General features: G+C 39.8%; 1 protein-coding gene across 3 annotated transcripts in view; it reads right to left on the bottom strand.

Moving 5' to 3' along the window:
- The window catches only part of TTC27 (tetratricopeptide repeat domain 27), a 185,015-nt gene that overhangs the window by 147,249 nt on the left and 11,054 nt on the right, over positions 1 to 26,712 (bottom strand). Inside the window, exons 1-5 of one of the 3 annotated variants that reach the window (XM_005212535.5) lie at positions 26,378 to 26,640; positions 24,797 to 24,974; positions 21,987 to 22,116; positions 15,300 to 15,440; positions 9,393 to 9,495 (exon numbers count right to left, since the gene is read on the bottom strand). In XM_005212535.5, the coding sequence (XP_005212592.2) occupies positions 9,393 to 9,495; positions 15,300 to 15,440; positions 21,987 to 22,116; positions 24,797 to 24,974; positions 26,378 to 26,477 (652 nt within the window). In that variant the 5' untranslated portion in view covers positions 26,478 to 26,640. 3 annotated transcript variants of the gene reach the window in all.

Raw genomic sequence — 26,712 nt, 5'->3', positions numbered from 1 at the left:
ACGGCTCACCCAGAGAGTCTGCTCGGGATCAGTCAGAGGCTAGAGTAGTGTTTGTGGGGACTGGGGTCTCAACGGTGTGCTCAAAAGGGCCAGGGACTCAACCAACATTCAAAAGAGCCAGGTCAAGGATTAAGCTGTGGGTTCCCCAATGTCAGGGCCAAGGGAGCAGCCTGAACATAGAGACTGACTGTGCACAGGAAGACTGTACACACACTTACACTGAGGTTAATGGGAGCCTGGTTTTTCACTGTCAAAGAAAGGAGTTAGAAATCTGGAAGAGAGAAGACTAAAATAAATTCTGTGATATTGGACTGGAATTGGAGATGATGCAATTCGTGGTTTTTAATACATAGATAAATACAGAAATAGACACAGATGTACATGTGTACTTACATATACACATACACATACTTTCCAGCTATGGCTGTTGAAAGACTTTAAAAGGAACCAGAGCTCCTTGGAGAAATTACTGATTCCAGGGCCAGAGCAAAGTAATACAAAATAAGGAAGGCTAAAGCATCTTCTTATGTCAGAAAATAAAGAAGCACTCAAAGATATATTGAAAGGGCACAGAAGCCAATTTGAACTGGCCAAATGTGGGACACTATGAAGGCCAAATTGTAATCCATTGAATGAATTTGGAATCTGTGAGTGGACACTAATGTCAATATATAAATGCATAAATTCAAAGTTTACTAAGGAATAGGAGACTTATATGGTATCTAAGTACATCACCATACAACAATTAATTATAAAGAGTGATAACCAAAAACTGGAAACAATCAAATTTCCATCAACAGATGAAAGGACAAACAAATTATGGTATTTCCATATCATGGTACTGCTGCTGCTAAGTCACTTCAGTCATGTCCGACTCTGTGTGACCCCATAGACGGCAGCCCACTAGGCTCCTCTGTCCCTGGGATTCTCCAGGCAAGAACACTGGAGTGGGTTGCCATTACCTTCTCCAATGCATGAAAGTGAAAAGTGAAAGTCAAGTCGCTTAGTCGTGTCCGACTCTTCGCAACCCCATGGACTGCAGCCTACCAGGCTCCTCTGTCCATGGGATTTTCCAGGCAAGAGTACTGGAGTGGGGTGCCAGTGATCATGGTATACTACTTAGCAATTAAAAAGAATGAACTATTGCTACAGGTGACATTATGGATGAATCAAAATAATTCTGCTGAGTCAAAGAAGCCCAGCTAAACACACACACACACACAAAGTGTGAAGCTATATGAAATCTCTTTTATAAAATTCAAGGAAATGCAGACTAATATGTAGTAACAGAAAGCAGATCAGTGGTGGCCTGAGAGGCTGAAGGAGAGATCAGGAAGGGTGTAAGAGGATGGGATTCCCGACAAGCACAAGGAAGTTTGGGGGAACAAAGTATATGTTCATTATCTCAACTTTGATGATGGTTTCACGGGTGTAAATACATGTCCAAACTTTACAAATTGACACTTTAAGTATGTCAGGTGTTTGTATGTCAATTATATCTCAATAAAGCTGTTTCAGAAACAAAAAATGTACAGAGAAAATGGGTAACTCTAATGAAGAAGACTGACAGATACCACCTTAATCAAGTAACCAAAGTTAGTATCACCAGTAATGAGACCAACTGAAATCGTGTGCCACCTGGCAGGACGCAGTGAGAATAACACAAAACAACTGTGGTGATAGATCTATGTTGAAAGACACTAAAGAGATAGGACAACTAAATGTAACACTAGGTTCTGGACTGGATCACGTTGCTATAAAGGATGCTTTGGGCACAACTGGCTAATCCTGAACAGCAGTAATTAGGTGTTAGTATTTAATCAATGTTAATTTCCTAATATTGGTGGTTGTATTGTGACTGTACAGGCAAATGCCTTCATAGGAAAAACACCCTAAAATGTGCAGAAGTGATGGGACATAAATTCAACAACTTATTTTAAATGGTTTCAGAGAAAAAAAAAAGTTCTTTGTACTAGCAACTTTTCTAGATTTACGTTTCAAAAAAAAACTTAAGTCCAAAATATTAGCAATTAAAGAAAAAATTAAGAACATATCTTGCCTTTCCTACACAGACTACATTTTAGGGTTCTCACATAACCCTGGTTGACGAGTTCTTCTTTACAAAAGAATTCTAGGGGGGAAAAAAAAGAATGACTGAATTATAAAATCACTAGGTAAGTATTTACAATGAATAGACAGATGGCACCTTCAGAGCCAAATGCAGAGTCACCTAAGTAAAAATGCCAACCGAATGGAAACTTTGTAGGATCCTTGATAGCTGGACGGAGGGTGTCCATCATAAGCCATGAAGACCAGGGAGGCACGCAACCATAGGGAAGTGCCAGCCTACTCTGACTCATTTCCTCAAAAATTTTTAAAATCCTCTTCTCCCTGACCTCCATACTTCTCAAGCTTATCTCCAACTGTTACCCTCCTCTGGTTTTTCCATCCTCCTCCTGCCTCTCAGCCCTTTCCAACTCTCCCTTCTCCATCCTACAATTCTAATCAGTATCTACTGAATTATTTTACATGCTTAGAATTGGGCTAGATCCTACAGCAAAGTTAAGCCCTGTGCTCCCCAAAAAAGAAGATGGAAGAAGCACTAGGAAGAAAAGACACATAATCATTATTCAATATACAGTAAATCTGATTTGAAACTGGGTGGTACTGGCCATAAATACCATAGGGGGAAAATCCATAAGGCTGAGATAGATGAACAAACCTTGTCAGAAGGGCTAGGCATTGAAAGACGGGTAGAATTTGGCTGTAACTCCACCTCTAGACTGTAAGGGTCACAAAAGAAGGGTCCACATGTGTCTTGTTCACTGCTGTTTAAGCCTAGCTGGGGCTCAATAAATATCCTAAGAGTGGGCAAATATTTAGAAACTCTCTGATGGCTGTCGCCAACAAAGAACTCCAATTTCCCATCCACCTAGCTCCTATCAACCTGTTGCAACATCACCTGACACACAACTCCTAACACAGTCCAGCCATTCCAAACTACTGGAAATCCCAAATACACAAAGATGTCCCGAGTCTCTGTGCCTCTCTCTGTACATGTTACATGCCCTTTCCAACTACCTAATGAATTGTTTCTCATTCTTCAAGAATCAGTTCAAGTATTAGCCACTTTGCAAAGCCTTCTCTGGTCTCAAGTTTAGACTAATCATATCCTTTCTTTCATCCCTTCCTCTTTTTTTCTAACTGAAATATAGTTGATGTACAGTATTATGTCAGCTTCAAGTGCACTGCTTAGTGATTTGACATTTGTATAACATTTGCATACATTATGAATGATCACCACGCTAGCCTAATAACTATCTGTCCGCATACAAAATTATTACAATATTGTTGACCACACTCCTTATGCTGCATTAAGTCTCCATGGCTTACTTATTTTAGAACTGGAGGTCTGCCCCTCTGAATCCCCTTTATCTATACTGCCCCTCCCACCTTCCTTTCCTCTGGAAACCACCTATTTGTTTTCTGTATCTATGAGTTGGTTTTCATTGTCGTTTGTTTTTTAGATTCCCTATGTAAGTGAGATCACACAATTTTTGCCTTTCTCTGATTTATTTCACTTAGCATGATGCCCTAAAGGCCCATCCATATCGTCACAAATAGCAAGGCTTCGTTTTTTTTAAATAGCTGTCATTCCCTTCTTTTTGTGCCCTTTTTTCTTCTTGTATTTTAGCCTCCATCCCACTGAGTTCAATGATATCCCCAGCAACTACCAGTGACCAGATCACAGCAAGAAATTTAAAAAAAATTTTTAATTAAGTATCAAATTACACATGAAATACAAAGTCAAAAATAAAACTGAGAATAATTAAAGATTTTCCTAATTTAAAAAAATGACCTGATGAAATCAGTATGTAAAAATAATCATCCAGGGACTTCCCCGGTGTCCAGCGGCTGAGACTTCCACGTTCCTCGTGCAGGGGCCTGCGGTTCAATCCCTGGTCAGGGAACTAGATCCTGCATGCGGCAACTAAGCCCTGGTGCAGCCAAATAACAGGCAAACAGCACAGACAAACGAGAATAACAACAGTCCAGTACCGCGGTACACGGAGAAGGAAGGCAGGCCAAGAAAGCGTCTACCAGTCAGGTGCAACCCTGAGACTCGAAGTGACAGTGATAAAACCTTCAGGAACTGCAAGACTGACCATACAGAAGAAGGACAGACCTACCCTGAAACTGTCTGTTGCTCAACATCAGTGCTATCCAACAAAAATTTCTGTGATAATATTAAATACAGCTGCACTGTCCAAAATGGTAACCATTTACCATCAAGGTGGCTTCAGAGCCCTTGAAATGGGGCTAGTGAAACTGAGACACTGAATTCTTTACTTCTTTTAATTAGCCACATTAGTGGCTAGTGGCTACTACACCGGGCAGCACAGCTCTAGACAGCAGTTACGGGCCACAGAAGAGCGGGTTTTTTTAATTTACTAAAAGGAAGCACTCTGTAGCAATTATGAATCCCAACAAGAAAGCCCAAAGAAAGAGGGCATAACTTTTTTTGGTCACAATCTTTCAACAGATCCCAGCATTAAGAAGCCAGCCTACAAAGAAACACATCATTTTACACCTGGAAAAGACTCAAAGACCGTCTTTATGCAGAAAGAAACTCTTGGTTTGGAAGTAAGACAAGCTCCCTGAAGTCACACAGGGTGTGAGTGACAGAAGAGAAACTGAAAGTCAGATCTTAAAACTCTAGGTTCTGTTAATTATCTTGATTCTGATACTTTCACAAGTGTATACATATATAAAATACCACCAATTCTACACTTTAAATATGAGTCTTACTGTAGGTTAACTATACTCCGGAAACACTGCTAAAAAAGGGTGGCACACAAACCCACCACTACACCTTCCTATGTCAAGTCTTCAGTTCTATCGACTTGTTGCAAGGAATAAGCTAGTTAACATATTTAAAGGCCTAGAACAGTACTTGGTATGGAGTATGGACTGCATTATAATTATCAGATATTGGAACTCTGCCCTACTGACCAGTTTAGAGAAAAGTAATGAAGAGAAGAGTAAGCAGGATCTGGAGTCAGAAACTCCAGGGCATAGTTCTGGTTCATGGACAATCTCTTTGAGTTTCAATTCTTTGGAAAATGAGTTATCTGGACAAGATAATCTCTAATGGGTCTTTCCAAACTACAGATTTCAGACACTGAGTAGGATAAGAGTTGTAGGAATGGAAAAGAAGGATGGACATGGAACTCTTAGGCAAGAACCAATAAGATTTAAGAACTGGCGAGATACCACAGAATGATGAAAAACAGTGAGTCAACCATGAACACAGAACACAAAGTTTTGAGATTTGGATAACTCAAGTTTAAAAAAAAGATGAAATAAATAAACAAATAAAGCATGTTGACCCAACAGATATATAGTTATCATTTTAATAAATCTTTAGGTGCTCCATGATAACAAATAATCATAACCTTCTGGGTCAAAATGTCAAACCACTATATTTAAAATGCATGCTAAAACCAAAATCTCTTCTCATCAGATTATTTTAATGCTATTTTAAAAATGAAATCCCTATGGATTCATATGGATAATCAGATACTTGTGATTAGATTATTAGTATATTTAATGACATTCATTCCAAAGTATTGGGACCTTTCCTGGTGGCTCAGAGGTTAAAGCATCTGCCTGCAATGCAGGAGACCTGGGTTCGATCCCTGGGTTGGGAAGATCCCCTGGAGAAGGAAATGGCAACCCACTCCAGTATTCTTGCCTGGAGAATCCCATGGATGGAGGAGCCTGGTGGGCTACAGTGCAAAGAGTCGGACATGACTGAGTGACTTCATTTACTCACTTATTCCAAAGTATCAAAAAAATTTTTTTAATTTATGCATACGTCAGTCACCAAGAAACTAATCTCTTGAACAACTTTTTGGATGTGGAGACAATATAAGCCTAGAGTCACAGAGCTGCCTGGAGATGTTACAGTGGAGTCTCAGACAAAGTATTTTAGCTTGTTTTCTTTGAACAGTGACTTCCTCATAAGCTCATCTTCAAACACCTAAACCTCAATATTACATCTCATGCGCTATATGGAACAGGTTTTCAGTACCAGATGCTTCAATAAATGATTGTGTGCCCTTAAGCAGTTCTTCAGAGAATCATGGTTTCCTTAGTATGAGATCCAAAAGAGGACCTCAGAGTGTGCTGAGGAGCAGACTTTTCAAGATTCTAACTCACTCCTTTCATAGATGTGATCAGTTCCAGCAAAGTTATGCTGACACTCTGATGGGCTCTATATACTGATGTAACATTCCTGGACAAAAATATAAAGATCACACTTGTTTATATGTCACAGACTGAAAAAAAAAAATCTTGCCAACTTTTTGATGATTGTTCAAGGGCAACATTTCAAATATAATATTCTTCTCTGGATACTGAACAATACTTCAATATAACTGAATGCTTGGTCAATTTTTGGGTTAAATCCCAGAACATTTTTTAAAATACAATTGTTTATGAAAATGCTGCAGTTTAAGCCATGTGCAGACTTACTTAGACATAGCCAAAATGGACCAATTTATGACTAGATAAAATGAAAAATGTCATTGATTAGCCTAGAACAGCAACATAAACAATTCTTAGTTGTAAGGCAAAGCAAATGATATGCTGAAATCTACTGCAGAAAAGAACAGACCACTTGGGGAATGAGTCACTTAGAGTCATATTTTCCAGGTATCTTAGTTAACCCTTTCTGTTTAGAGAGCTGTATTTTACCTCTTAGAATTCTCTCTACAACACATCATATGGTTCTTACCTTTTAATATGGTACATTAAGAAGGTATTTTTGTTCTTTTAATAATTAAAGGTCATCATTAAGAACATCAGTCACTGAGATGTGGTTAAGGTAGAGACATAAATGTAGATTTACATAATATGGATAAAGGGAAGAGATGTGGCTTTCCCTCTGGCAACTGCATCAAACTTGATTTCCTTTACATTAAGAGAAAGAAAGAAAACTCCCAGCGACACCTTGTGTTTTGTTCATTTACCAACACTCCATAAAAGTATAATGAAGCATATGAAATTGTTTAATATGCTACAAAGTATAACGTAATTACTTTTTTACAAAATTAAATAGTGGCTAAATACTGATGCCATCTTCTTTCAAACGCTTTCAATATCCTCTGGAAAAATCAACTTTTTTCCCCATTAGAATCAGTAATGTTCAACTCATCCCTGGCTTTCAAAACTTTATCTGATTTCGTGAACTAGAAGTTTATCCCACTTCTCTTTCTCCCTCGCACTTTGTTTATGGAATGTATCTCATTTTAAAAATATGAAATGACATGAATGGGGAGAAGACTTAGTCTACACAGTTTTCATTTTACTAAAAATAGAAAGAGGACAATGATGCCAGTAAATTGAGCATCAGGTCTTAATTTTCTCCAAGTCCAACTTCATATTTCATTTGAAAGAGAACTCCACGCCTAGGCAACACTATTATGAGAAGATTCAAGACCCCATCTGGTATCTGGGTAGGATTAACTTTCTCATAACTTCTATAACATTTCACTTTTTGAAAAACAGAAGTTAACTCAGATAAAAACTGCTATCGAGATGGAGGACAAATGGAGTTCTACAATGTCTCCTCTGAAAAGTGAATGTAGAAAAGGCTCAACAGGACTTCCCTAGTGGTCCAATGCAGGGGATACAGGTTCGATCCCTGGTTCTGGAGGATTCCACATGCCTCGGGACAACTAAGCCCAGGCACCACAACAGAAGCCACTGCAATGAGAAGCCTGCACAACACAGCTCGAGAGCAACCCCCGCTTTCAAGGTAACAAAGACTCAGTGTGGCCCAAAATACATAAATAAAATTTTAAAAGTAAAGGCTCAATAAATGCTAGCTATCACTATTCAACAAATATGCACTAAATATTTATTATTTTCCAGGCATGCTGCTAAGCAGAAACAAGAAAAAATCAGCCCGCAAGGAACTCACAATCTAGAGTTGCTTACAGTCTTGAAAATACAGATGATTCTGTAGCCTATATTTGCTCATAAAAATCTCTTGTAATCCAAATGCATTAAACCAAAGACTTCTACAGGAAAAAGAAATACTGTTTCGCAGTTCTGTTACTTCATTGCATCACTGTACACTTAGTGAAATATCACTGTATAGAAAAGTAAACTCCTTACATTTAATAAAACAATCTGCTACCACGTTAGGTTTAAATCTCATACCAGAACAAATATTGTTTCCTATATACCAAGTTCAAGCTCAGAATACATTTTCTTTACATATACAAGTCAGATCTAATTGCCCTGGGTTGTTCCACAGTCTTACATAACCTAAAATCCCAAACAAATATAGACGAAGTCCAAGATTTCCTCCTCTTTTCAAAATGCTTCCCGAGGACTTTCCTGGTGGCTCAGCAAAGAATCCACTTACCAGTGCAGGAGACGCAGATTCGATCCCTGATTTGGGAAGATTCCACATGCCGAGGAAGAAATAAGCCCTGTGCCACAACTACTGAGACTCTGCTCTAGAGCCCGCAAGCCACACGAGTGGAGCCTCTGGGCCCTAGAGCCCGGGCTCCACAACAAGAGAACTCACCGCAAAGAGAAGCCCGTGTACAACTAGAGCAGCCCCAGCTCACCACAACCACAAGTCCAAGCAGCAAGGAAAACCCGGCACAGCCATAAACAAATACTGCCTCCCTGAAAAGCTTAAGGCTTACTTGCAACAAAGGCATTTACAGGGGCATGTGGTTTACAAGTATTTGGTAAATTTTACATTTCTGTTCTAGGTACATTTCCATATGTACATTATATATTACAATGAAAATAATGAAAAAACTACAAAAATGTCTCTCTACCCACTGTCAGCCTCATTAAACTTATTTTCTACCAAATATTATTAATTAAAAAAATGAATTATTTCTTCATGTACTCAGAAGGATATAGGATAAATAATTTCCTGCTCTGCATGTAGTTCGGCACAATTTACTCCAGTTCAAATTAGTTAAGGATTATTTTCTTAATAAAGGGAGTTTACATTTGTTTCTAACAAGGTTTCTTACATTAAGTAACCAAGAAAATATTTAAATACCTTTAGGCAATTTGTAATAAAATCAAAGTGAACTATACAGAATAAATCACTTGTTTAAGTCTGTATTAATAATATAAATAACACTGATTGATTTTTTTAAAATTCAAAGACAAAAAAGAAATCCTATAATCTGACATCCTAATAATTTGTGATAGTCCAAATTCAGAAAGAGTGGAGAAGCAACCTCAGACAAAAAGTTACCATATGCTGTCAAGCAATAAATGAAAAAGGAAAGTCTCAGCCAAGAAAACAGAACAGAGTTACATGCTCAATGCAGACAAAATCTGCAGCATACCTTGATCGATGCAGTCTTCAGCAAGAGCAAAAAGCTGAGGTGAGCGCTCCTCAAGCAGCTGCTGGTGAATATTCACACATCTCAACGTCCACCATGGCAAGCTCTAGAAAAAGGAAATACCAACGTAAGCTGAAATAAAAGGACCCTTTGGAAAAAAATTTTACATTAAATCAACTTTTAGAATTTTTTTACATTTGTGAGATTAAGTTCACTCTTCAGGAAGCTTACCCACTCACGGCTACATCTTCAGTAATAACAGCAAATCCAGTGCCCTGTCTTCCACAAGAACAACATCTCTCCTCCGTGCATTCAAAGCCAGCTGGGCTTCCTGACATCATTTTCAACTTCCCATTTCCTCCTTTAAAATGCCTACTGTCATCACCCGACTCTGCTACAGCGCTCTACCAGCACTATGATCCAACACCCACCGTCCTGGGAGGCCCCCCACTAGAACCTCCTGTGGGGTGATTCTTCCCTTGTCTCAGCTTCCAGCATGTGTTTTCCACCTCCCTTTGCAAATGCACCCCAGCATACTCGTGTATGTCATCCTAGTTTTCAGTGTTGTCAGCCAGCTAGCCAGCAAGATGAGGAACCATGCTTCACTTATCCCTGTATCCTCCTTGAAGCAATGCATGCTGTGCACGCTACGAGGTAAGAAATAGCCTGGGTTCAGATTATTCCCCAAACTGGGAAGACCTCTGCCACTCTCTCTTCCACGAAATCTCTTCTCCCAGAGAAGAGACTAGGGCACACACTGGTCTCTCACTTCCACACTGTGCCTAGAGGTTAGCACCAGACTGGAGAGCTCGTGTTTTTCAAGTGTGTAAGTACCTGTCCTTATAGTTTGGAGGGTGGAGACCGCATTTTATACACTGTCTTGACTAATGCACAGGCTGACAGCACAGTAGCCTTTTCTCAGTTCTCTGGTGCTCAGTCTTACTTTTCAACACATCCTGATTAAACAACAAGCCGATACAGAAGCACACACAGTGAAGATGAAAAGTCTCTCTTCTGCTGCCTTAGCACCATCCTCCTTCCCCAGAAAAATCCATGACAAAGGTTTATATTCCTCTAGGCTCTTCCTCTATACATATGTGTGTGTGTGCAAATAAGAAGTATTAACTATTTTTGATAGGCTCATTAAATTACCAAGTATGATCATGCATTGAATCATCTAAATTAGTTATAACTATGTTACTTTGAATTATATTGCCCAAAGGTGTGAAAAATTTTTTCTTTTATAGCAATAACTACTAACTGGAAATCATGCTTAATTACCAAAAGCATTTTCTGTTACTTGAATTTAATTTCTTAATTTGATCAAGGGGTAAAACTGCCTGTTTCCCTTCTAAACTGCTACACACAACTGTTGCAACAATGATAAAATCACAAATGAAAAAAAAAAATCTTTTCTAATTACTAATGCTATTTCCTCAGGCCATGTAAGGAAACGAAAGGTAGAATTATCTAATAGAAAGAAGTTTCACATCATTTTTAATGTAATTCCCTGAGTTGTTGCCTCATTTTCATTCTTTTGCTATCACTAAGCTAATGAAGTCAGTCTATATTCCAATTATCTGTCCTTATCTGCTGTCAGCAGTAAGTGAGTCAGGTCTGGCAACATATTCTTTCCTTTTCTAGACATGGAAATTAAGATAGATCCAGTCAAACAGACTGCCCTGTTAAAAAACATATATGGAGAAGGAAACGGCAAACCACTCCAGTATTCTTGCCTGGAGAATCCCATGGACAGAGGAGCCTGGCAGGCTACAGTCCATGGGGTCACAAGAGTCAGACACAACTTAGTGACTAAACCACCAAGGGTTGTTTGTCAATAAATAAATGATTAATTAAAAAAATACAACTTATGATGCTCAGCTCTTAAAAATCAGATCTATAAACTAACTCTTTAATCGAAAATCTTCACATGGGAGAAGGGGGAGTGTGAAGCAAAGAAAGAAAGCATGATCTATTTTTTTTTACTAGAAAATAAAAGTACCTTTTTCTATCTGTTAAGAATCACTTAATAGAAAATCTGAGGCATTGATGAAAAAGGAAACTTGAAGTCTTGCTTTAGACAGTTCCCAGATCCTATCTTCTGACTAGTGCACTTATTACTTGTTCTGATTGACAAGTCATACTAGTGAATAACCTTCTAGAAGGCAAGGCGCATGAGTGTACTCAAAAGAAACCCAGTAACTGCTTGCCAACTCAAGTCCACTTTATAAATGAGGAAACTGATATTCAGAGTAATTCACTGGCCTAAGGGTCTCCGGTCTGATTCCAAAGCCAAAATTCCTTTTACTCAACGTTAACAAATTACTAATAATGGTCTATATACTTTACAGACTAGGGGGTGGGGAAAATCATCTTCTTTTATTGTTTCACAAAAATAATTTTTATTTTTAATAAAAAATCAACCTGATACATTCCTGCTTAATATGCATGCTGATGAAAGTTTTCCATCAAGAAAACTGTATCACTAACTCATTAATGACCATTAGTCTCACCAGAAAGAAAATGATACCATTTAGCAACCTCATGTCTTGATGATACTTTCTTTAGGCTCAAGTACTACTCAGTCTATAAGATTATTTAACTCAAATCAACTTGGAAAAACATTTTTTTATTCAAACTAACATCACTTAAAAGATCAAAGATAAGGCCTTATATCTGCTAGTATACACTGAAATCCATCAAGTAAAAACCCTTCTGGTACAACTGATTCCAAACCTTCTGGCTCTCATGAGAGTTGCTGAAAGAGGCATGATTACCTTTTTACCTCTTCTTTGCCTCAACTTAAATGCTCAGGAAAACAAGCCCTTATACAGTACAGACCAAGTCCCCATTTTATCCCTAGAAATATTATTTCTTAAACTTTTTCGGCCAACACTTGGAAACTGGGAGATCTCACATAAAATTTAGATTTACTATTTCTGGCAATACAAGGTCTACATGCCTAAGTTGCAACAAGCAGGATAGGAATCAGGAAGCTTCCATCCTGTGGGGCAGAAACAGTCCGCCACCTGTGTTCCTTTAGCCCCAAATCAAGACTAGTCCTTACAATTTTGAAAGAAGAGAAAATTTTGTGACATGTGAAAGTATATGAGATGTAAATGTCAATGTCCGTAAATAAAGCTTTATTGGTATACAGTCACACCCATTCACATAGTATCTGCAGCTGCTTTCACACTGCAAGGCAGACTGAAGAGTCAGCTGCACACAGCTGAGAAGCTGCAAGAGAACCAGCACACCTCAAGGGCTTTCTTCAATGCTCTCTTGTGGTTTTTATCACCTCCTACTGCATATTAGCTTTTCTCACTAATTTCTATGTACCCTAGAGAAACCATACAATGGATATTGAACAAATGCTCTACTATACCCAACCCAAATATCAATCAATGCAGGACATGAGCCAAGAAAAGTAATAGTAAATAAGATCTACTGTAAGTGCTATTCAGACTTAAATTGAAGAAAGTAGGGAAAACCACTAGACCATTCAGGTATGACCTAAATCAAATCCCTTATGATTATACAGTGGAAGTGAGAAATAGATTTAAGGGCCTAGATCTGATAGACAGAGTGCCTGATGAACTATGGACGGAGGTTTGTGACATTGTACAGGAGACAGGGATCAAGACCATCCCCGTGGAAAAGAAATGCAAAAAAGCAAAATGGCTATCTGGGGAGGCCTTACAAATAGCTGTGAAAAGAAGAGAAGCGAAGGCAAAGGAGAAAAGGAAAGATATAAGCATCTGAATGCAGAGTTCCAAAGAATAGCAAGAAGAGATAAGAAAGCCTTCTTCAGCGATCAATGCAAAGAAATAGAGGAAAACAACAGAATGGGAAAGACTAGGGATCATCTTTAAGAAAATCAGAGATACCAAAGGAACATTTCATGCAAAGACGGGCTCGATAAAGGACAGAAATGGTATGGACCTAACAGAAGCAGAAGACATTAAGAAGAGGTGGCAAGAATACACAGAAGAACTGAACAAAAAAGATCTTCATGACCCAGATATTCATGATGGTGTGATCACTGACCTAGAGCCAGACATCCTGGAATGTGAACTCAAGTGGGCCTTAGAAAGCATCACTACGAACAAAGCTAGCGGAGGTGATGGAATTCTAGTTGAGCTATTCCAAATTCTAAAAGATGATGCTGTGAAAATGCTGCACCCAATATGCCAGCAAATTTGGAAAATTCAGCAGTGGCCACAGGACTGGAAAAGGTCAGTTTTCATTCCAATCCCAAAGAAAGGCAATGCCAAAGAATGCTCAATCTACCACACAATTGCACTCATCTCACACACTAGTAAAGTAATGCTCAAAATTCTCCAAGCCAGGCTTCAGCAATATGTGAACTGTGAACTTCCTGATGTTCAAGCTGGTTTTAGAAAAGGCAGAGGAACCAGAGATCAAATTGCCAACATCCACTGGATCATGGAAAAAGCAAGAGAGTTCCAGAAAAGCATCTATTTCTGCTTTATTGACTATGCCAAAGCCTTTGACTGTGTGGATCACAATCAACTGTGGAAAATTCTGAAAGAGATGGGAATACCAGACCAGCTGACCTGCCTCTTGAGAAATTTGTATGCAGGTCAGGAAGCAACAGTTAGAACTGGACATGGAACAACAGACTGGTTCCAAATAGGAAATATGTCAAGGCTGTATATTGTCACCCTGTTTATTTAACTTCTATACAGAGTACGTCATGAGAAACGCTGGACTGGAAGAAACACAAACTGGAATCAAGATTGCCGGGAGAAATATCAATAACCTCAGATATGCAAGATGACACCACCCTTATGGCAGAAAGTGAAGAGGAACTAAAAAGCCTCTTGATGAAAGTTAAAGCGGAGAGTGAAAAAGTTGGCTTAAAGCTCAACATTCAGAAAACGAAGATCATGGCATCCAGTCCCACCACTTCATGGGAAATAGATGGGGAAACAGTGGAAACAGTGTCAGATTTTATTTTTCTGGGCTCCAAAATCACTACAGATGGTGACTGCAGCCATGAAATTAAAAGACGCTTACTCCTTGGAAGGAAAGTTATGACCAACCTAGATAGCATATTCAAAAGCAGAGACATTACTTTGCCAACAAAGGTTCGTCTAGTCAAGGCTATGGTTTTTCCTGTGGTCATGTATGGATGTGAGAGTTGGACTGTGAAGAAGGCTGAGTGCCGAAGAATTGATGCTTTTGAACTGTGGTGTTGGAGAAGACTCTAGAGAGCCCCTTGGACTGCAAGGAGATCCAACCAGTCCATTCTAAAGGAGATCAGTCCTGGGATTTCTTCGGAAGAAATGATGCTAAAGCTGAAATTCCAGTACTTTGGCCACCTCGTGCAAAGAGTTGACTCATTGGAAAAGACTCTGATGCTGGGAGGGATTGGGGGCAGGAGGAGAAGGGGACGACAGAGGATGATGGCTGGATGGCATCACTGACTCGATGGACATGAGTCTGGGTGAACTCCGGGAGTTGGTGATGGACAGGGAGGCCTGGCGTGCTGCGATTCATGGGGTCGCAAAGAGTCGGACAGGACTGAGCGACTGATCTGATCTGATCTGATCTATATGTGTTATGCATGCTTCTGGCTACTGCTCATTATCCTTACATGAAATTCATAAAAGACTGTGATGTATGTTTCTAAACCCAGTTTTAAGATTCAGAGAATGAACACTTATACACATGCATACATACATACAACACATATATACAATTCTATTAAAAAGACAATGTTTCATTTTATACTAATCTCATTAGGGGAGATTAAATTAAATACCTAAGGAAGACTTAGAAAATAAATATACCAAGACATTGTCAGCATCACACCCAAAGTCTGATGCTAATCAGCACAAAAGCCACACCTGGGTCTGAATCTCCTGGCTCCTTTTCTTTCTTTACCTGAATAGCTGTCAGTTTATGTCTTATATTCACTAAGATAATTCTTGCTAATAACAGCAGGATAGGCTTTGTGGTCAGGCTGTAGATTGATTCACCATCTAGAACGAGCAGACTCAGAAGAAACGCATCCAGCGCTTTGATCTGAAAAAAAAAAAAAAAATATATATATATATATATAAGTTCAAATAATTTAGAAAAAAGTTAACCTTTGTATGTCTTAAAAGGATACATAATTCCCAGTTACTCAGTTCTGAAACACAATCATTTATCTATTACACAGCAACTGGCACTGGACCAAGTCCTAATATTATAAATGCCTTTAGAGATCTACAACTCCAGCCTGCCCTGATCAATGACCACCCATCTGCTTATATTTTAGAGGAACAGAACAATCAAGAAAATGCTACTATTGAAGAGGCACCATTATCTTACAGACTTACTTACAACAAAGTGTTTTCTCAGTAAAGCCATCTCTATGTGAAAGTATTCATATTAAACACCTACATTTCATATACGCTTCACCAGTCAGCTAATGTCGTTACAAACCACAGCTGCCCCTTAATTACTCTCAGGCCAAAGAACAACAAAGTCTTGCATATCAGATGCTGAGTAGGCATACAATCACGGACCGACGTGAACAGAGCCTGCCCAACAGGAAGGTCTCTGAAAAACCCAGTTCTCAACTGAACAGATTTTCTACACTGGACCAGACACTCATGTTTTTAAAATGTGGGCTGAATAATTTTGACAGTTGCCACAAAATCAACAGCAGGAATGCTCAACATCAGGAAAACAGGCTCTAAGTCACCGACACAGGATGGAGTCCTTTTACTGTTTATTAGTTTGTGGGCATAGGCAGATTTCTTTTAACTGAGCCTCAGCTTCCTCAATTATAAAATCAAATAACAGAACCTACACCTCACACGTTTCTTGTAAGGATTAAATAATCCAAGTGATGCCAGTGCCAGGCTCAATGCTTTATGTGAAAGTGAAGTCGCTCAGTCATGTCTGACTCTTCGCAACCCCGTGGACTGTAGACCGCCAGGCTCCTCCGCCCATGGGATTCTCCAGGCAAGAATACTGGACTGGGTTGCCATTTCCTTCTCCAGGGAATCTTCCCGACCCAGGGATTGAACCCAGGTCTCCCACATTGTGGGCAGACACTTTAACCTCTAAGCCACCAGGGAATCCCTGCTTTATAAAAACATTAAATAAAGGTACAGAAGGAACAGCCCCTTCATCATCACTGAAAAGTGTACTTGAGGAATAAAGACAATGTGAATGACCACCAGCAAACCACCAATAAAGCTTACTGTTAACCTACACTGAGGGTAGAATGAATTTTTTTTTTCAAGTTCAATAATCAAGGAACTATTCTGAAGTATTACAACTGCCTCAATCTCAGAAGAAAACAAAACAAAAAAAGTTAAGTTCAGTCTAAAATCACACCAAAGTTAGGGTCTGAACAGAGATTATAGGCCAGGCTTTCCAACTCCCAAGCCAGTATTCCTCCTACCATCTCACGCTACCTTCCCCTCAGACCTGGGCCAAGCACAAGGCAGTCCTCCAGGACAGGGCCGGGATCACTGCCAGCCTTCCGACTGGGACAACTGCAGGATGGGGGTGTAAGCAACCAAGACACAGACACAGAAGAGGACCTGGTCTGGAGAAGAACCTCACCACGAATCCAGGGTGGACACAATGAGTCTGAGGTTCCCTGCAAGACCTCCAAGTGGAGGTACCAATTGCACCAGCAAGGCTACCGCTTACGGACTGGAGAGAAGACCCTGCCTCACACGCCCAAGCTGGACCTGAAGCCTCACCGAATCATCCTGCCTTTTAGGTGGACTTAACAATCTTTATTTCCTAGCATCCCAACCAAACTGGTGAAGTACAAGACATGACTTTAAGAAAAAGAATCCTTTTCTAATCACACTGAGACAAAAAAGACATCTACCTGTTGTAGCACAAATTTAGATCACTATCTTCTAATGAAATCCTTAAAGATAACAAACAGGTGACTTAACAGGGCAACAAACAGAAAATTACACAAAGAGATACTCCATGATACACTACTTGGATCTCATTTCCTCTGATACTCAAAGTCAGAGGTTGGTTGCTAAACCTTCTCCTCTTTAAGTTCTCAGAAAATGTCATTAACACGGCAAATAATAAATAAGTAAAGGAGTGAATGCATGAATAAACAAACAAATTTCTTTTGCCAAAGTTATTTTGCATCACTATTATCAAAAAATTGAATGCTTTTCTATCTTCTGCTTAAGTGAAGCAGTCTCTATCTACTCCTGTGATCTAACACTGATATTCCAACCAAGCTCTAACCATGCTTACAGAGGTTTGGAAAAATGGCTGAATTTGAAAGAGGACTGTTTATATTTTCAATGAAAACAGATAAAATGAAAGTTATAAGTCCCTTAGCAACAACTCCTCAGTCAAGAGAGCATAAGACATATAAAAATACTTATTAATCAGAACAGTGAAGAAAAGTCAACATCTGGAAGCCTGAGATACATCTGATATAAAACCAGTTTACTAGAAGATCAACTTTTATGTGTGAGAGGGAATTACTCAGACGCTAAGCTTCAGTGCTATCCCGAGGCTGGTTAGACCAGCCGTCACACAGCAGTGCTAAAAATGTCAACTTGTGCCTCCATACATTGGAGGCAGGGAAAATTAACTTGGCTTTGATGACTATACTCCAACACCATGAAGTATATTCACAAATATCTGTCCTCACAGGAACTATGAAACATCAATAAGCACAGGAAAATGACAGCTGGAAAATACTGATATGCCACTCCCCAATTTTAAAACTTCAACTCCATCTTCCAAATTCTCAGATTGCTGATAAAGAGTATAAACTGAATAATTCTCTCCAAGACAACCTGACACAGTAAGAAGAGTTGAACATGCATATACCCTAGAGCACAGCAGTTCCATTCATGGATACCTGCCCTCAGCAGAGCTTCCCAACTCAGTCCTGGGAAGCATTTACAAGTGTGGTAAAACATCAGTCCTCTCAGCCCTCAGGGTGCCTAACTATAGCCCTAGGAAGGGGGCAGGCAGTAAAAACAGCCTCCTTCATTTAGCTCATTGTACCAAACATTATCCTTTTTTAAGTTTTGCTGTGCTTGGGAACTCTTACAAATGATTCCCAGAAGATGTGTTCCCAACAGCATGGTACATAATATACTACCAAAAACGGAAACACCCCATGTGGCCATCAAAAGTAGAATCGATATATAAATTGTGGTCCATTCATACAATTGGAATACTATGCAACAGTAAAAATGAATAGTTTATAATACCAAAAATATACGTCTAAGCAAAGCAAGTCACAGAACACAATTTATTTCATTTATATAAAGTTCAGTTCAGTCATTCAGTCGTGTCCAACTCTTTGCAACCCCATGGACTGCAGCATGCCAGGCCTCCCTGTCCATCACCAACTCCTGGAGTTTACTCAAACTCATGGCCACTGAGTTGGTGATGTCGTCCAACCATCTCATCCTCATCAACCCCTTCTTCTCCTGCCTTCAATCTTTCCCAGCATCGGGGTCTTTTTAAATGAGTCAGTTCTTCATATCAGGTGGCCAAAGTATTGGAGTTTCAGCTTCAACATCAGTCCTTCCAATGAATATTCAGGACTGATTTCCTTTAGAATAGACTGGTTGGATCTCCTTGCAGTCCAAGGGACTCTCAAAAGTCTTCTCCAACACCACAGTTCAAAAGCATCAATTCTTTGGTGCTCAGCTTTCTTTATAGTCCAACTCTCACATCCATACCTGACCACTGGAAAAACCATAGCCTTGACTAGATGGACCTTTGTTGGCAAAGTAATGTCTCTGCTTTTTAATAAACTGTCTAGGTTGGTCATAACTTTCCTTCCAAGGAGCAAGCATCTTTTAATTTCATAGCTACAGTCACCATCTACAGTGATTTTGGAGCCCAAAAAGATAAAGTCTGTCACTGTTTCCACTGTTTCCCCATCTATCTGCCATGAAGTAATGGAACCAGATGCCATGATCTTAGTTTTCTGAATGTTGAGTTTTAAGCCAACTTTTTCACTCTCCTCTTTCATTTTCATCAAAAGGCTTTTTAGTTCCTCTTCACTTTCTGCCATAAGGGTGGTGTCATCTGCATATCTGAGGTTATTGGTATTTCTCCTGGCAATCGAGATTCTAGTTTGTGCCTCATCCAGTCCAGCATTTCTCCTGATGTACTCTGCATATAAGTTAAATAAGCTTTATTTACTTATTTATTGACTATGCCAAAGCCTTTGACTGTGTGGATCACAACAAGCTGCGGAAAATTCCTCAAGAGATGGGAATACCAGACCACCTGACCTGCCTCCTGAGAAATCTGTATGCAGGTCAAGAAGGAACAGTTAGAACTGGACATGGAACAACAGACTGGTTCCAAATCAGGAAAGGAGTACGTCAAGGCTGTATATTGTCACCCTGCTTATTTAACTTATATAAAGTTCAGAAAGTGGCAAAACTAAACAATATGTTTTCTGAGAATACATATATATGTAAGTGCTAAAACTATGAAGAAAGCAATGGAATGTTAACATCAAATTCATGAGTGTTTCATGAGAAAGGGGGCTGGGGATGTCACCAAGAAGCACACACAGGAGACCTTCTAATGCTTTTCCAAGTCAGAGCACATGCAGAAGATGCTATGATTTGCACACCAGGTAGCTAGAGAGGCTGCTAAGCCAGACGAGACCAGTTCCAAGGCTCTCCCAGCCCTGGGCCCACAGAGCCACCCCAATGGCAAAGGGGCTCAACACCTAAGCAAGAGCAGTCAGAAAGTTCCATTCTCCAAGGCTGGTGATGTTCCCTCTCTCAAGCCAGGTGGTGGAAACAAAGATGTTTTATTATTTAAACTGCACACATCTGGTATGTTTATTGAGAGTAAGATGTACTTATACTAAAAAGATTAAAATCAAGGTCTTAATGAAAATTTCCTACGATGTGGCCTGAGCCCCATCTTTTACTGCTGCCCCAACAGGCTCAAAGCAGCCCCTCAAACAGCCCTCACAAACACCTACTGCTCTGTCCTCTAAATTTGTGCTCATGTGACTGCATCTAGAACGTATTTCCTCCTCTTCTCTACTGATCCATTGCCCTCATCACCCTTCAGGTTCTACCTCAAGGTCCACTCTTGACTAAAAGGTCTTCTCAGACAAAAATCACTTTCCTCACATGTCTTATTCATTTCAATGCTTCTTACAGTTTGACTCTCTCATGTAACCCATTTCTGCACTGTCTGAATTGCTATCTGACTCCACAGGTGCTTCCACACTAGCACAGCAGAAAGAGTACTGGATTTGGACCCAGAAAACATGGGTTCCAATCCCCCAGCTATAAAGCCTCTGCAAGTTTCTCTTACCACTGTCAGCTTCCGTCTTCTCATCAACAGAAAATGTCAAACTGATACAACACATGGGAATGAAGCACCACTCCAACCACACATCAGTGCTCAGTAAGTATCTGCAACCTTGTCTGGTAGGTTTCTACCCTGCACTGGGCAGCAACAGAGGCCAGAAAGTGTTTCATACACAAAGAGGAAGTGAGATGTTCCATATACATAAACTCCTGGATAATCAAAGCATCTCTTTAAGTGTCAAAATCTTGGGGATTTTACTTGTAATCATCTTGGATGAAAACTTTTGTAAGGTATAGATTAAATTCCCTTCTTAGACATAAAATATGCAAGGGCTTTTAACGTTTCAGTAATGATTTCGAGCCAGCACTATGAATCTTAGTTATTCTATCACAATATAACATTATGACTCAGTAAACTGACTGTACAGCTACAACTGCCATGGCTTCAGATTATGACTGCTTTGTGATTCTCATCAAATTATTAACACTGATTTCTAACAACTCCATTCCCCTTTCATCAGCTATTTCTAATTCTGAGAAAACAGGAAACAGTAAACAGGTCTTTTTGACTGCGTAAGTTCTGGATGTTAAGGTGCCCTTTTTCCAGGCTGAGTTATTAACAGTTATGCTCCAGTCCTCTGAGGTGGCTGGATAACTCAGTTACCATTCTTCTTCTTAGGGCAGGTTACATTCCCCCAAGCCCTGGGTACATGTGCTCAAACACAACTGAGGTGTTCAAACTGCAAGCCGTACTGATGACCTATGGATGCAGGTGAGTAACATTATCTCCATACACGGATATTAAGACTCATTATCACCATGGGGCATCTCCGAGGCACACACTCTAAGTACATACAAATAAGTGTATCTGTGACACAAAGGAAACCTCCCCAGGAACTGTTCTAAGCACAGCTGCAAAACTTTTCTGCAACAAAATTAAACAGATCTCCAGACTTTCTACTTCTTCAGAAAGTATCTTTGTGTAGCTGTGGTAAAATATGCAGCTGGAGGACTGGTGCAGCTGTCCATTCTTTAATAAACAGAGCAGCTAACAGAGCTCCATAAAATGAGGAGCGTTTGAAGAGGAGTTTGAGACTGACACCGGAACTTCTGAATTACATGAAACTCTGATCAATGAACAAGTATTCTTAGTAGGTTCTGTACAAGCCACGAAGTCATGTTTCTCTCTTACCTACTATTAACTCTGGCTTATAAAGATCCATTTCTAAAGAATAAACACAATAATACCTACATATGACATTTCCAAGAAGCGTACCTCACTGAACTGCTGAAACAAAACAGATGGCAAAAAATCCTGAGGGTGTAAATCAACAAGAGGGCCCGTCCAGTTACTCTGAACAAAAAGTTGCAAACTGCTTACACCAAGTAGGAGTATCTTCTGTTGTCTGCATATAAGAATAAAGAAATAAACATAAACCATTATGTATAACCACAAATACACTACTATTTCATTTCAGTGTTATTAATAAAAATGTAAGATATCAACATTGACATTATCTGAGAGTATTACAAAGAAATTTTTTGAAATCTACAGTTTAGGTCTGCAAAGTCCAACACAGTCACCTTGAGTCACATATGGCTCTTTAAAATAATTCCCAGGTGGTGCTAGTGGTAAAGAATCCACCTGCCAAGGCAGGAGACACCAGAGATGTGAGTTCTATCCCTGGGTCAGGAAGATCCCCTGGAGAAAGAAATGGCAACCCAATATTCTTGCCTGGAAAATTCCAGGGATAGAGGAGCCTCGTGGGCTACAGTCCATGGGGCTGCAAAGAGTTGGACACAACTATGTATGCACCCAAACACAGATACAATTTAAAAATTCAGTCCCTCAGTCACACTATCTACATTTCAAGTGCTCAATGGCCAAACGTGGCTACTGGCTCCCACACTGGATAAAGCAGATACAGAGTATCTCCATCATCACAAACATTCTCTTGAACAGCACTGGTTTAGGACCTGATCAGATACTGAGAACTTTGTCTTATATTCTATTTAACAGCTCTGACATTGGGTGAAAAATTGATTTTATACATAAGAAAAGTGTCAATAAAAAATTGTTTCCAAACATTTTATTGATCTGCACTACGAACTATGAGAACAACAACAACAACAACAACAAAAAACCCTAGATATTGCACTTGAACCTATTTCTTTTCAATCCTACTTTGGCTGAAGACAGGAGTAAGTAGGTAAACTCATTCTGTAAAGGAGAAAACATTTTAGGCTTTACAGGTCACAGGTGTTTCTTTTGTCCCCAACCTTTTTAAAAATGTAAGCAACACTCTGAGGCACTTTGGCCTTGACCCACCAGAGGTAATTTGCCAACCTTTAGATTAAGACACGAGTGAAAGTGAAAGTCGCTCAGCTGTGTCCGACTCTTTGTGACTCCGTGGACTATACAGTCCATGGAATTCTTAAAGAAGCTTCCTTTTTGCGGTAGGGCCTAGGGAGTGTTGGAGGAAGAGGATGACTGCTTTCACTTTTTCTTCAGCATGAAGCTACAAGAATCCTCCTAGATTCCCTAGGCCCTACCTCAAAAAGGAAGATTCTTTAAGAAAAAAATAAATAAAATAAAACCTACGAGCCTATGGTATCCAGAATGCTCTGGACACAGTGCAATCGAGAGCAGAGCAAAGAAAGAATAGAGGCTGTTTGTAGTTAGAAGTTTAGGAAACTTGGGGAAACAGGTGTGCAGCAAGATCTTAATGTAAGCCTTAATAAATGTCATAACTAAAAATCAAAATCCTCAAGAAGAGCTAAGAATACAGTTTAATTTTCAAATAACCTCAAAATAAGGTAACTGAAATGTCTCTTCTCAGCTCTACGTGACAAGCAGGAGTTCTAGTCGACCAGTGTTTAATGCATTTGTGCATGCACGTGTGTTCTTACGTCACCACACAAAGCTATGGTAACACACAGACACCTGATAGCAAAATAATAGGACCGACACGAAAGCAAAGAAAAACTACCAGACGGCCAGAAAAATGAAAATGAACGACATCTGTTAAGTAAAATACAATGTCTGTAGTAGTATTCTTTTATAAACTCCTAATAGATGCAGATTACATTTTATTTATCTTTACAACCTCAACACCAAGCACAGTAGTTGATTTGTTCAAGAACTAAAATGAAGTCATTTCTTACAAATTATGATAAAACAAACGTGCATGTTTCAAAGAAAACTAAAACAACATGGTTGCCAGAGACAGTAGAGAAAAGAAAGGTATATTAACAAACTTACAAGAGTATAATATAAGCCACTGAAAAAATTAGGTTAACTGCTGTGCAACTATCCCTTATACTGCTGCTGCTTCAAAGTCGCTTCAGTCGTGTCCAACTCTGTGCGACCCCACAGACGGCAGCCCACCAGGCTCCCCCGTCCCTGGGATTCTCCAGGCAAGAACACTGGAGTGGGTTGCCATTTCCTTCTCCAAGGCATGAAAGTGAAAAGTAAAGTCGCTCAGTCATGTCCGACTCTTTGAGACCTCATGGACTGCAGCCTACCAGGCTCCTCCGTCCATGGGAGTTCCCAGGCAAGAGTACTGAACTGGGGTGCCACTGCCTTCTCCATCCCTTATACTAAATACTATTAAATTACATAAACATCAATGGAAGAAGATAAACCAAGGGTTCCATAATAAAAACATTAAAGGTAACAATCTAAAAATAATAAAAGTAGTTACAATTCTCACTCAGCAATCTACAAATAACCAGATGATAGTGTACACTTTCATGTTAAAAGGAAAGAAGGTCTGAAGTCTTAAGTATAGCTAAAACCTATGAGACCTAAGCAGCTGGAAGCTCAGTGGTTGGCAGCTACCACCTGGTCATAACTTAGTGTTATATATGAACCTCTGACATCCTATACCACTTTACCTTTTCATTCTCGATGGTCCTCTGGACAGAAGCTTTTACATAGATTATTACGTACATCAAGAGTCTTGACTAAATGTAAAGCCAGGTTTTCCAAAAACCGCAGAAGTCAGTGTGCCTTACATACTGTCAAGACACTACCAAATGTATTCAAAATTCATTTCTCCATGAAAATTTCAAATAAAATTCTACCTTCTGATTTTGTCCAATTCTGCTGAATCATCCAGGAATGTTACTATCTGCTTCTCTAGGTAGCTGTCAATCTTTTCTTCAGTTATTGTTGCTGAATTTAAAATACTTTGAGTCAATGAATTTAACAATATGGCTTTGTAGTTCCCTTCTAGCAACAATTGTAGGAAAGATCCACTCTCTGTAATAGAAAGAAAATTTGTACAATAATCCAAAAAACTACTATTTTCATATTGCAAAGGGTAACACTATTACCATTTCAGTATGCAAAAAAAAAAAAAAATGTATATATCTAGAACACTTCCTATAAATTAATCACAAAGCACTGTGCAAATTCCCACCATTTCTCCTAGGATTAGAAGTTCATCCATATCATGAGCAGTAAGGCAGAAGTTAGATCTAGAAAAAATATTCCGCAGCAGCAACGAACATCATCCTTCTGCTGAGAATTCAAAAGGAATCCTACTGAGAACAGAAAAGTTTTCTTAGAACATTTCCTTTTACCATCTGGCTCCCACTACCCCCACCATGAAAGTGAAAGTGATAAGCCACTCAGTAGTGTCCGACTCTTTGCAACCCCATGGTCAGCAGCCCATCAGGCTCCTTTATCCATGGAATTCTCCAGGCAAGAATACTGGAGTGGGTAGCCATTACCTCCTCCAGGGAATCTTCCGGACCCAGGGATCCAACCCAGGTCTCCTGCATTGCAGGCAGATTCTTTACTGTTTATGAGCCACCAAGGAAGCCCAACCATATGCAAACGCACATTCCTGCCTCCACACTTTTACACTGGTGATTTCCTCCTGGGGAACTCTTTTCCACTTACTAGTTTTACTCTCGGATCAAAAATCAGGTCAAGTTTGATTTCTTCCATAAGACTTCCAGACTCAGACTTCAGAAACTACCTCTCACCTGAAGCACCTATTGTATATAACACCCAAACACGTGTGTGCGTACACACACACACATCCCACTTACACATATATACTGTGTTAAACTCTCTCTCACACACACACACACACAGTCCTAAATTGATATTTCTCTTTTGGGTCCAGCTTAAATCCTACAACAACGTGTACCTATAACCCTGTAGTAAATGTGCCTTTTAACTCTTTATTTCTCTGGTAAATGTGCTTTGCTTACAAGATTACATCTTTGCTGCCTCATTTCAGTTGTTGTACTTACCAGCTGTGAGACCTTGAATAAATTACTTAACCAACTTACTTAAATTTCTTCATCTGCAAAAAGGGAACAAAAGTACTGTCTACTTTATATGTCTATTATAAGGATTAAGTGACTGAATAAGTGTTAAGAGATTATAAAAATAATTGACATTATTACTGAGGGCTTCCCTGGGAGCTCAGACGGTAAAGAACCCCTGGACGGGGAAAAATTTAGGGTGAAGACAAGTACGGAACCCGAAGACCACGCCCACCAGGTCAAGGATGCAACAACCTGAAGCCTTAAGAAATCAGGTAGATTTGGGTAGGAAAAAAATACAGGAGAGATGAAAACCCAGCCACCTCTTCTCCCCACAGTCCTCACGGCGGCGTAAGTCCCTCCTGGCACGTTCCCCCCTCTCACCCAAACTGGCGACTCCCTCCTGCTTCCACTGCTGCCGCTCAGCCTGAGTAGGGAAGCCCCTCAGCACTGCCAGCTCCGGGGTCCACATCACCCCGGACATAGCTGCAGCCAAAAGATTCCTACGAAGGTCACACAGGTGTCAAAAAGAAGAAAGTACAAGTAAAAGCGACCAAGAGGCCGACGACTAGTGGCGACAGGTCGTGTAAACACAAAGCCTAGACCACCATGTGCAGATAGCGGAACAAGGAGGCGGCCATAACAGCAGCGCGGAGAACCCTGGGAAAAACACGCATACTCGCTGAACCTGCTTCCGCCTAGGAGACCAACACGAGCCC

This window comes from Bos taurus, chromosome 11 (assembly GCF_002263795.3).
Source record: "Bos taurus isolate L1 Dominette 01449 registration number 42190680 breed Hereford chromosome 11, ARS-UCD2.0, whole genome shotgun sequence".
Classification (NCBI taxonomy): domain Eukaryota; kingdom Metazoa; phylum Chordata; class Mammalia; order Artiodactyla; family Bovidae; genus Bos; species Bos taurus.
Note: the sequence above shows the minus strand (reverse complement) of the source record. Positions and strands in the feature narration are given on the sequence as shown.